The 11,268-nt window shown below is 32.8% G+C and overlaps 3 protein-coding genes across 3 annotated transcripts; all 3 read left to right on the top strand.

Annotated features, from left to right (window-relative positions):
• Positions 1–1,344: 1,344 nt before the first annotated feature.
• LOC138183781 (odorant receptor 13a-like) lies at positions 1,345–3,977 on the top strand. Its single transcript, XM_069121159.1, has 8 exons — positions 1,345–1,539; positions 1,638–1,890; positions 2,056–2,185; positions 2,301–2,601; positions 2,770–3,045; positions 3,466–3,648; positions 3,731–3,807; positions 3,914–3,977. The coding sequence occupies exons 1-6, from the start codon at positions 1,345–1,347 to the stop codon at positions 3,604–3,606; spliced, it is 1,296 nt and encodes a 431-aa protein (XP_068977260.1). The 3' UTR covers positions 3,607–3,648; positions 3,731–3,807; positions 3,914–3,977.
• A 771-nt stretch (positions 3,978–4,748) lies between these two features.
• Positions 4,749–7,398, top strand: LOC138183787 (odorant receptor 10-like). The gene is made up of 5 exons (XM_069121164.1): positions 4,749–4,943; positions 5,240–5,492; positions 5,601–5,701; positions 5,956–6,288; positions 6,514–7,398. Exons 1-5 carry the CDS (start codon positions 4,749–4,751, stop codon positions 6,886–6,888), a joined length of 1,257 nt encoding a protein of 418 aa, XP_068977265.1. The 3' UTR covers positions 6,889–7,398.
• A 353-nt stretch (positions 7,399–7,751) lies between these two features.
• LOC138183785 (odorant receptor 10-like) lies at positions 7,752–10,381 on the top strand. Its single transcript, XM_069121163.1, has 6 exons — positions 7,752–7,946; positions 8,143–8,395; positions 8,617–8,720; positions 8,818–9,159; positions 9,408–9,683; positions 9,806–10,381. The coding sequence occupies exons 1-6, from the start codon at positions 7,752–7,754 to the stop codon at positions 9,860–9,862; spliced, it is 1,227 nt and encodes a 408-aa protein (XP_068977264.1). The 3' UTR covers positions 9,863–10,381.
• The last annotated feature ends 887 nt before the right edge of the window (positions 10,382–11,268 follow it).

Genomic DNA, 11,268 nt, shown 5'->3' with positions numbered 1-11,268 from the left:
ACCTGCCCCAAATGATATGGATGACGACCGTACAATTATCGAGAGGTTCTTTTTCGGCAATTACAATATTATCGAAGAATTCCTTATATATAATAGACATAAATCTTCGAAATATGTTATTCAAATTTTCATTGATTCAAACTTTCAGAACCAGATAAAAATGTTGTAAAAAGCGATCTCACCTTTTTCTTTCCACGAGATTCTCAACAATTTTTTGTACGTCATCTGGCAAACTAGCCCTTCTAGCTTCTCAAAAAATATCAAACCGTCTGATCCGTTCTTTGAAAAGTTATGCTATTTTAAGGCGTGTTCGAATATTAATGGGAGCAAATGTATATTTTTCTTAGACTATCTCATTTATTCGATTCTTCGTTCATGTCAAAATGTAGTTGCTTTAAACAAAACTTAAGCCTTTCTTGTCAAAAATATCAATGACAAACAATTTTACATTTACATTTTAACCGGAACAGCTCGTTTTATCTATTTTAAAAGAAGATCAATTCTTTCGCGCGAATTTGCAATACTAACAACAAAGCCTAACTACAATATATTCTATACATTTTGATAATAAATAACAGAATATTTCTCTGGAATAAAAAAATATAGCAATAAACAGAAGGATTTTAAAAATATTTTTATTTAATACGATAATATGATAATACGATTAATATTACCTCTACCATTCTCTATTTCATTCCATAAATATGTCTTCGCGTAAATTCACCTTCTGTAGCACAGTTGTTATTAAAACGTGTCACACTAAGAATATATAATTAATTAATGGGTGATAAATGAAAAAAGGAAAGTTACTTGCCAATTAATTCTGCTGATGAAGGAAAACATGCGTTATAAGCTTCAAGACACTGTCACATATCATTTAACATTAACATAACACAATGAACATAACTAAATCACTAAAACACAAATAAGGATAAAAATGACGAGTTCTTGTGCTCAAAAACGAATTCAAAGGGTGGAACTCGATTACACAACATTCTTCAAAAATTTCCATGAAATGAATCATCTAAACAGTCGCACGTGTATTGTAATACACGTTATCCTCACGTCTGAACATTCGGCGTCTCTGTGGAATAATACACAATTTATCGATCCGTCGCTGCTTTTCCTTTTCACACGATGGAACAGCAATTGCAATGACGTTCAGAATAACCAGTTGTCCGGGAAGTATAATATGCAAAACGAACCAGATAATCAAGTCAAAAGTGATCAAGGGATCAAAGTAATATCGTATCACTGTATCAGTCACTGTAGATATCGATGATAAGCAAATTAGAGGCTTTCGATAGAATCGAAGAATGAGTACTCCATCGTCGAAGACTCAGGATGAGCTCGAAGGAAGTCAAAGATCTGTCTATCACCGTCACAAGTTTCTACATGAAATTCGTTGGTTTTTGGCTGGCGAATGATTATGTCGATAAACGTTGGAGGAACATCGCCATGTCGAATACAATATTTTTTATCTTCGTTGCCATCACGATCGAATTGAGGGATTTGTACTTTACTTGGGGAAATTTTGAGGTGAGTAATGAAACAAATATGGACTAAAGCAAATTTTCAACTAAGAATATCATAAAAAAGTGACTTCTAAGTTTGATTGCTGAATACTTTTATTACAGGATACTATTTACACCGCGTGCAACGTTGTAACTATCTTTTTAGTTCTACTCAAGACCTTTATCATATTTATACATAACGACGAACTGCTTTATTTAATTAATTACGCGAAAACAAATTTTTGGCATTCGAATTATGACTCCCACGAGCAAATGATTATAAATACCTCTAAACGTATCTGTACTTTTCTCGTTTGTTCCTTCGCCTTTTTTGCTCAGGGAACAGTCGCCAGCTTCATACTAAGACCTATTTTGGGTGAGACATTTACGTAATCAATCTGCGAAAAATATGAAAATTTTTCAGTACAAATTAAAACGCTGACGCAAAACATATTCTTAAGGAATTATTTTGTCGATATTGTTATTATATCAAATTGGAATTATAACAACTAACAAAGAGGCGTGTTGATATGTTTTTCAGTAAACTATGGTAAGAATGAATCAGATAGAATACATCCGTTTAATATGTGGCTCGACGATTCATTAATGTTGTCACCGTATTTTGAAATAGTCTTCGTAATACAGGTAGAAAAAATTATTCATATAAGATCATTGTAAAAAATACTTTTTAACTATTGTATTTTAATCTAGAAATCGTACGATATTTTGGATCGTTTAATCATTATGCTCGTTTTTACAGATTTTTAGCGCGTGCCTAGTTGGTACGTGCTACCATTGCTTCGACAATCTTTTATTCGTTATAAATCTGCACACTGCTAGTCAATTTCGTATTTTGCAATATAGATTTTCAAATATGTGCAATTTAAACGATCGCGAACATTATACAACTTTGGAAAGATCATCGTACACTGTAGATAAATATGCAACGTTTAAAACTTACGTCAAACAACATCAAATGCTCATTGAATATTGTAATAAACTCGAGAATGTGTTTAGTGTAATAGCACTCGTGCAGGTGACACTCTTCAGCTTAATAATTTGCCTCGATGGATATTTGATACTTATGGTTAGTAGCAATCGCGTTAATTTCATTCCTTCTGCTGCAACATAACATATAATAATTATCTTTTTATTTCTTAAAAAATTAAACAAAATTCTTACGAAAAGAAGAAAAATTATACTAATAATAGCTTTTTCTTTATTCGTTGTTTTAATTTAGTTATTTCTTCTACAGGACGAGATTGCTCAAATAAAACGTCTTACTTTCATATTTCATGTTATGGGTTGTATGTGTCAATTATTAATGTTCACGTACAGTTGTGATTGCTTGATACAAGACAGCGAATGTGTGATGAACGCCACTTACAAGAGTTCATGGTCGCCCCTGCCGATGGACAAATATGGAAAAATGTTACGCAAAGATTTGATGTTTGTCATGATGAGATCTAAAGCACCCTGTTGCGTGACTGCCTGTGGATTCTTCGCTGTGTCACTGGAAACATATACAAGAGTAAGCAATATTGTGTACATCTTATAGCTATCGATTTAGTCCTTTTGTCGCGGAAACCTCGAAAGGGAAACGTTATTCGTCTAGATGTATTGTTAGAGTATCCTATAAACATTTAGGTGCTTTATTTCATTAATAATGATGTAACACATACATGAATAGAAATTATTCTATATTAGAGAAAATACATATGTATATCTTGTTTTAAAAAGAAATCAATTAATTTCTGTTGTACAATAATCAAACTAATACATTTCGGAAACGGTGTGACGAATGAAAGTAGCGTGAAATGTAAATTCCCAAATCTGATATAATAATATCAATCGTTATGCTTTCTACCAAATAATTTTATTTCCAGGAAATTTTTCTCCCCGAGATAGTTACGATGTTCAACAAAATTAATGTTACTTGTTCTCCTTATAGATTTTGAGCATCGCGGTATCATGCTTTCCCTTACTGAGACGTTACGAAAAGAAACCGTTGCAGTTCATGCATATTACGAATCAATTTCTCAAAAACGATACAAAGAAATTAATTTACCGAAGTAAAAACAGGAATATCTAACGTGGCCTTTTATTCTTCCAAATAAATCGCGTTATCTCTAAAGTAAATAAACTTTTAAAACAACGATTAATCACAAACCCTATGGTAGTTCTTTGTAAGATATCAATTTTTTCTACATATGCAGAACAAGAATATGGAATATGCTGCAGTATATATTCGAGGAAATAGTCCGCATACATGTATAAATTATCTAATGACGAGGTTCGTAAATAACAGTTGATTTTTTCACATGAAAGTACAATTATTATTATATCAGATTTTATTAAAAAGATACAACAATATCTTAATAGTTCCTTTGTTTTTGCAGATTCTAAGTTCTGCGGTGTCATATTTTACGTTATTAAGAAATCACGCGGGCGATACATAACTACAATATACGATACAACAGTTTCCGATACGCAGAAAATATATGCAGGAGAATTTAATTTCAGACAATAGTTACATATGTTTTTGTTAAAATAGAGAATAAAATTAAAGAGATATTTCATTATCAAATAAATCTAAGTATGTACATTATTACAATGTACATTATTGCACATATTGTAGTTAATAACGTTTTGTATCGTAATCGTCCGAAATTGAGGTAAGTGTTTTGTATTACACACAAGACTTCGCGCAACCTTACACACATATTACACAACTGTATACCTCATAGGTAACACAAAGGAAGAAAACAACTTTTCATAATAACCACAGTGCAATAACATCAAATAATTCCGATTTCACCATTTTCATTTTTCCTTTTTTTATAGCAATAAAATACAAAAACAGAGCATTTTCCATTTTACCACTAATTTCATAAAAAGCGAACGACGTCTAGCGCCGCGTTATATAATACCTCGCTCGCACCTTCAGTCCAGGAAATAATGATCCATAATACCCGCCGGCTCCATAAATAACGCAATAGACGTGCATCGTCAATCAAATACTCAAATACATGGTGAACATGTTATTTTCTTTTTCTTTTTTTTACGTTTCGCGTTATTCGTAACACTTCCCTGACAAATAGATTAAAAGCAAAGAATAAGAAGAGAGAATAAACAAACAGCAAGAAATTAAAAACGCGAAGCAACTATAGTTACAGAGTTTCATATGATACGTAAGTGACAGCTTTACACGGTTGACGATCAAACGGAACGAACATGCAAACGGAACAAGAGTTGGACATATCGATGAGATTGTCGGCTTTCTTCTTAAGGCACATTGGCCTATGGATAGCTAATGATCCCGCGGATGAACGCCGGATGAAAATTATATTCTCCTACACAATTTGGAATTTGATGTTTGGCATGATGGTCTTGAGCAGAGATTTGTATTTTACTTGGTTCTACAATGGCGTGAGTATATTCGGTCGTTTCATATTTTTTGTATAATCGATCAATCGACTCATAGATAGTGGCAGTATTCCAAGAATTTAACGATGAGAATTCGTAGGGAAATAATATGTTAGAATAGAAGTTTAATTAATCAATATTTTAATCACTGATCCATAGTTAATATTTACTTTAAAATAATTATCATTTTTTATAGACTAATATTGTAATTCCATTTTCCTGTAGATCAACTGCTTAATTATTCATTCGATCAACGATATTTTTTGCTATATCTTATTACTTCAAATTATTAATTTTAGGATACGCTTTATGCTCTTGCCAATACTATGAGTTTGATACTGACCTCAGTCAAGGTATGCGTTATAGTGATGCACAAAAAGGAATTTATGAATCTCGTCGTGTACATGGAACAACATTTTATGGCTGTTAAATACGATTTTCACGAGAAAGAAATTTTGAATAATTGCAGAAAGATTTGCGCCCTTTTCATCTCTAGCGTTACCACCATTGGAATATGTGCTATACTATCTTATATAACCACGCCTTTTATTGGTAGGTTAAAATATGCAAGATCCAAAAACATTTTTATTTAAAGTGTACACGATATTTAAAACGTATAACGCATACGAAAGCAAAGAATGATTCACGCATTTATTGCAGCACAAATTGGAAACAATGAATCCACAAGGGAACTTCCATTTAATATGTGGATAGGTATTTTGTCACAATCTCCTTACTATGAACTAATATTTTTTGCACAGGTATTTTAAATTTTCGCATTTTCCTAGTAACTAGTAATTTAATCGCTTGTCTTTATGTTTGTATTTTATTCGTACCGAAATAAATCTCTAACAGTTTGATATATTTACGACCAACCGAAAAAAAATAGACAGCAATGAGATTCATCTCGCTACTACGATATAAATACATATATTGAAATTATTGAATATTCGATAAGCAGCGCTAAATTTCTGCAACAAATTATATAAAAGGAAACGATTTTTCTTTCTTGCAGATTATGAGTCTATCTTATATAGGAATCTGCTACTTCTGCTTCGATAATGTTTTCTGCGTCATGGCCATACACTTAGGCGGTCAATTTCGCATACTTCGATATAGATTTTCAGAACTGTGTAACATAAAATATCAGATAAGCGAGCAAGATAAAATGTCGATACTGACGAAGCATGTATACAGAACTTACGAGACATTTAGGAAGTACGTTCAACAACATCAAGCACTGATCAATTATTACAATTCGCTAGAAAACGTGTACACGGTGATTATACTTATACAGGTGCTGGTATTTAGCGTGTTAATTTGCCTGTTCGGTTATCAAGTGTTATTGGTTAGTATTTCACGTGTTTAAAACGCATTCATTGTGAATGCTTGTACATAATTCAGAAATGAACTTTTAGCGATTCATCTTTATTATCATTATTATAAAATATGGAAATAACAATAACCTATGTATATAGAAGAGTTCTATCGTACATAGAATTCTTCTCGCAGAAAAGAATTTCAATGTTCCGATAAAAGCATATTTTCTCTTTCAAATGTTACTTTTTCTTAGGCTAATACTAACTCGGCAAGACGTTCCATTTTCGTCTTTCTCCTAATCGGCGCATTGTCCTTGTTGTTTATGTTCACCTATAGCTGCGATGATATAATAGAACACAGTGATAACGTTGCTATAGGAGCATATTCAGCGCTGTGGACGATTATGCCAATGAACAAACATGGGAAGATGCTTCGAAACGATTTGATAATGACAATAGAGCGGTCCAGGCGAGTCTGTTGTTTGACCGCAAATGGATTTTTTCCTGTATCGCTGGAAACTTATACTAAGGTCGGTACAATACCTATAAGAAACACAGTACGTTATGGTCTTCCTCGATTACCCAACGTCAATCTTTTCTTCCTCTTTTTTCTTTCTTACAATTGGTAACGAGAAATATACGAGTGTGAAAACGATCCACGATGTTTAAAATTCATGTGTACGTTTTACAGATTTTGAGTACCGCAATGTCATATTTTACATTGTTAAGTAACAACGTAGCCAAAAATGAAACATAATTAATAACAAACGTTTCCGATTAATTCAGTGGGCACAAAGCGCTTAGATTGTCTGGATGATTATAGGAAATCGTACGTATAGGTTTTTTAAAAAAGAAGACAGAAATAAAGATTATCTTTTCATGTACAGAATCTCAGGCGTACAATTACTAAATACCTTGTAATGTGATCGTAAAATTTCATTCATTTGCAAAGTATCCAAAAATACAAGAAAAATCATTTTTCGATTCATTTTATCACATCACAGACCAATCTATTACTAATGTAACTTCAGCTCACAAAAGAGTTATTCTCCTTTCGCTATATTCTCCACCTTTCGACAAAGTCAAAGTAAATTGCAATTTAAGAAAATTGCATGCTATAATCTACTACGCCATTGTTAAATTTTCCTTTTGTAAAGCGACGCAGCTGTATGCCGAACGATTCTCGTAATCATGCATAACGCATCAGTCCAATCCATACATTATTCGCCTCGTGTATCATCAATATCTTTTACTCCCTTTCTTCTTTTTCTCTTCTCTTCCTATTATTCTTTGTTCTATTATCGTTCTACTAAATTATCGGCTATGGATGGTAATATGAAATAAATATGAAGCGAGCAATCGCTTAATAAAGACACGGCTAGATCAAAGCGATTGATCGTCTCCGATACGTTGGAACAATCAATGCAGAGTGTGTACGAGTGCACGAGTTCAATATCCGAACGTACAATAGCAGCCGGTTATTAGTGATACGATGAGTTTTATCAAGACTGACGATATATCTGTCAGATTGACGTCGATTTTTATGAAGCTCGTAGGATTATGGATGGCGACCAAACGATCCGAGCAACGCATTAGGAATATTACGGTGGGTTACACGTTGGTCGCAATCACCTTCGCCATGTGGTTGCAAACCACGGATATGTATTACTCGTGGGGCGATTTTAGTGTAAGTTCTTTTATATAAATAAATTGTATATTACTGTAAGTACATTTAAATTGCATTATATAATATAAATATAGTGTAATCTGAAAACTTTCGTGATTACGTTACTGCAGCAAACAAATATACTCGCTAGAAATAATAGAGGCACTTCTATCTTTAAGCGATCCTATTTCTAACATCTTACATCGACTTTTCATAGGCCTGCCTTTTCGATGCATGCAATATATTGTCGTTAACGATGCCGTTTATCAAGATACTCGTTTTGCTTACGCATAAAGAAGATTTTTTTCGTTTAATATCTTACCTGCAACAAAAATTTTTGCATGGAAATTACAACGATTACGAAAAAAAAATTGTAATCAGTTGTAAACGAAAGTGTACATTTTTCATTTGTTTCTTTACACTTTTCACTCTGGCCACTGTTGCCTCTTACGTTATTAACCCACTTGTTGGTAAGTCGACTAATCAAGACGGATAAAAATATAATCTAATTTGAAAATCCTTATTCTTATTAAAATACGAAGTGTCTGTATGATTACGTTAAATAAAAATTTATGTTATTGTACACGTTTTCCCTCGTACAAAGTTACTGGATATTTTACCGTTATTATACACAGATATGCGTATATGTATATGTATATTAAGAAACAAGTTAATTAAACATCTGTTTCAGCAAATATTGGAAGAAACGAGTCAGACAGGGTGCTTCCATTCAACATGTGGATTGACTTCCCACTCACCGTAACACCATACTATGAAATAATATTCGTTCTACAGGTATTGTCATGTTATCGACATATTGTATTATCGTATAATCTTAATTCCAAAAAGTTCCCATCATATTGAATAATATTACTTTGATTGAAACTCGTAGGTTTTATCTGTATATCATATTGGAATAAGTTACTTTTGTTTCGATAACTTCTTATGCATCATGAATTTACACGTGGCTGGTCAATTTCGAGTATTGCAGTATAGAATCGCAAACATACCAGATTTAATGGACAAAGTGAAACAAAGTGGAGATATAATATTAAATGCGGGTTCATCGTGCCTTGCGAATGAATGTTATAGCATTTTCAAAAAATATATACGGCAACATCAGGCGCTTATTGCGTATTGCGGGAAATTAGAGGAAGTATTCAGTTTGATTATTCTGGAGCAAGTATTGATGTTCAGCTTGTTAATTTGCCTCGATGGATATCAGGTGCTTATGGTTAGTATAGCGCGTTAATACGAATGACTAATTTTTATATGCATTTATATCTTTTAGATAGAAGATTTCTACGATCAATACAAAAATCCGAGGTAATGAGTTTTGAATTTCTAATATCGTTACTACCTACAATACTTCGTACTATCAGCGTCATTTACAGTTATCATTATTACTTATGTTTATGTTTTGAGAATAGCGAATAACGTTATTACAATAATGTACGAATGTATTATAATATCTTTTTACAGGCAAACGCATCTACCTCGATACGCATGATTTTCACTTGTCATATATTGGCATGCCTATGCCAATTGTTGATGTTCACTTACAGCTGTGACTGTATCATGCGAGAAAGTGCGAGCATAGCCACCGCAGCGTACAAAGGGCCTTGGCTAATATTGCCAATGTCCACAAGCGGAAGAATGATGCGAAAAGATTTGACTCTGATTATCCTGCGATCGCACATACCTTGTTGCTTAACAGGCAAAGGTTTCTTCGTCGTATCTCTAGAAACATACACTAGCGTAAGTAACACTGTAAAGTGTAAGTAAAACACGATTGAATTTCTTGAATACATCGCTCGTGCTTCATTTTCTATGAAAAATATCGTGAAACTAAAATCACTCGTGCATTTCGTCTTTTGCAGGTACTGAGTACAGCCGCATCATATTTTACACTGCTGAGACAGAGTGAGACACCGTGACATATGTTAATCGTGACAGTGTACATAGTGTAAATAGTGTCGTACATAGCCTTGTATAGAGATCAGTGTTCGTCCCTATAAATTATAAATTAAATTGATTGAAAAGGACTGGAATTCTGTAACAATAAAAATTAATCAAATATCAATATTACCTATCAGCTTCCATTAGATATATTACATGTACATGATCTGACCGTATCAAAACATATTAAATGTTTCTCTTGCACATGAAAAGAATACCTGTAGTTATATTGTGATATTTTATAGTTGCGTCACAATATAAAGAAAAAGAAAACGAAACAAATTCTTAACTGAAAATTCATTTCATTTTAACAATATACTATTATATTAAAGTGTACGCATTTCGAAATGTAAGTATGCATATAAAATTTTTTAAGACAATGCATACTGATATGATGATATGCATATTTTCGTTGCATTTCTGCAGGTTCTATGTTTATATCATGAAGGCATATGTTATTTCTGCGTTGATAACTTATTTCGCACTATATGCCTACATGTGGCTACCCAATTTCGTATATTACATTACAGAATAATCAATACGCCGACTTTAGAAGACAAGGATAAACTCGGCCAAGATTCAAATCCCGATTCTTCGGATAAATTTCAGGAATTTATCTCGTTAATCGACAAAGTAATTGAATTTAAAATTGATATCACAAACAGAGATCACGGCACAAGTCGATCCGTTATCCTCATTTTCTCCGTTCTCAATTGGTACGCTGCGTTTCTAATGTATTAAATGATCACTGTTCTTTCGCTATAGATCTTATTCCCTGCCTTCCTGAAAACTTGATGAAAATTACAACTACCTTGTCTTACATGCTACGTTTAACATGCAAAGTTTCCCTTTCCCAAAGCAGCACAACTGTTGACAGTGGTTGGATTTCACAGAGGGTCTCTTAATCCAGGAATCATGCATAATTCATCAATCCTGTTCATGTATATGTACTACGTATAATAGTATGCCAACGTTAACTATTAAATATATAAAACTAAAGAACGTATGAAAAAAACATAAAAATGTAAAAGTAAATGGGCGCGAACTTTTTAACAAAAAGTTTTAGAGAAATAAGATAAATAAGTTGCTCGATAGATTTAAAAAGATAATAAAATATATTACAATAGCACATAAATACGTATATTGGTTCTTAGATAGGTAGACTTATATTATCTTTAACATTTGTAGGCAAACGCATCTAGCACGATACAGGTTTTAAACGTACGCACATCGTACTTTACGTTGCTAAAACAGTGTATAGAAGCCATTCCATGATACATGTTAATTCTGTAACGGTGTACATAGTGTATAGACGTAAGTAGATACAGCAATTCTTTGCTGTACATTACACGTGAATTTTCAATGAATAAATAAGAGTATCAAT

Source organism: Bombus flavifrons, chromosome 10 (genome assembly GCF_040668555.2).
Source record: "Bombus flavifrons isolate JBK064 chromosome 10, iyBomFlav1_principal, whole genome shotgun sequence".
NCBI lineage: Eukaryota > Metazoa > Arthropoda > Insecta > Hymenoptera > Apidae > Bombus > Bombus flavifrons.
The sequence above is the reverse complement of the archived record's forward strand: the minus strand, read 5'-3'. Positions and strand labels throughout refer to the sequence as shown.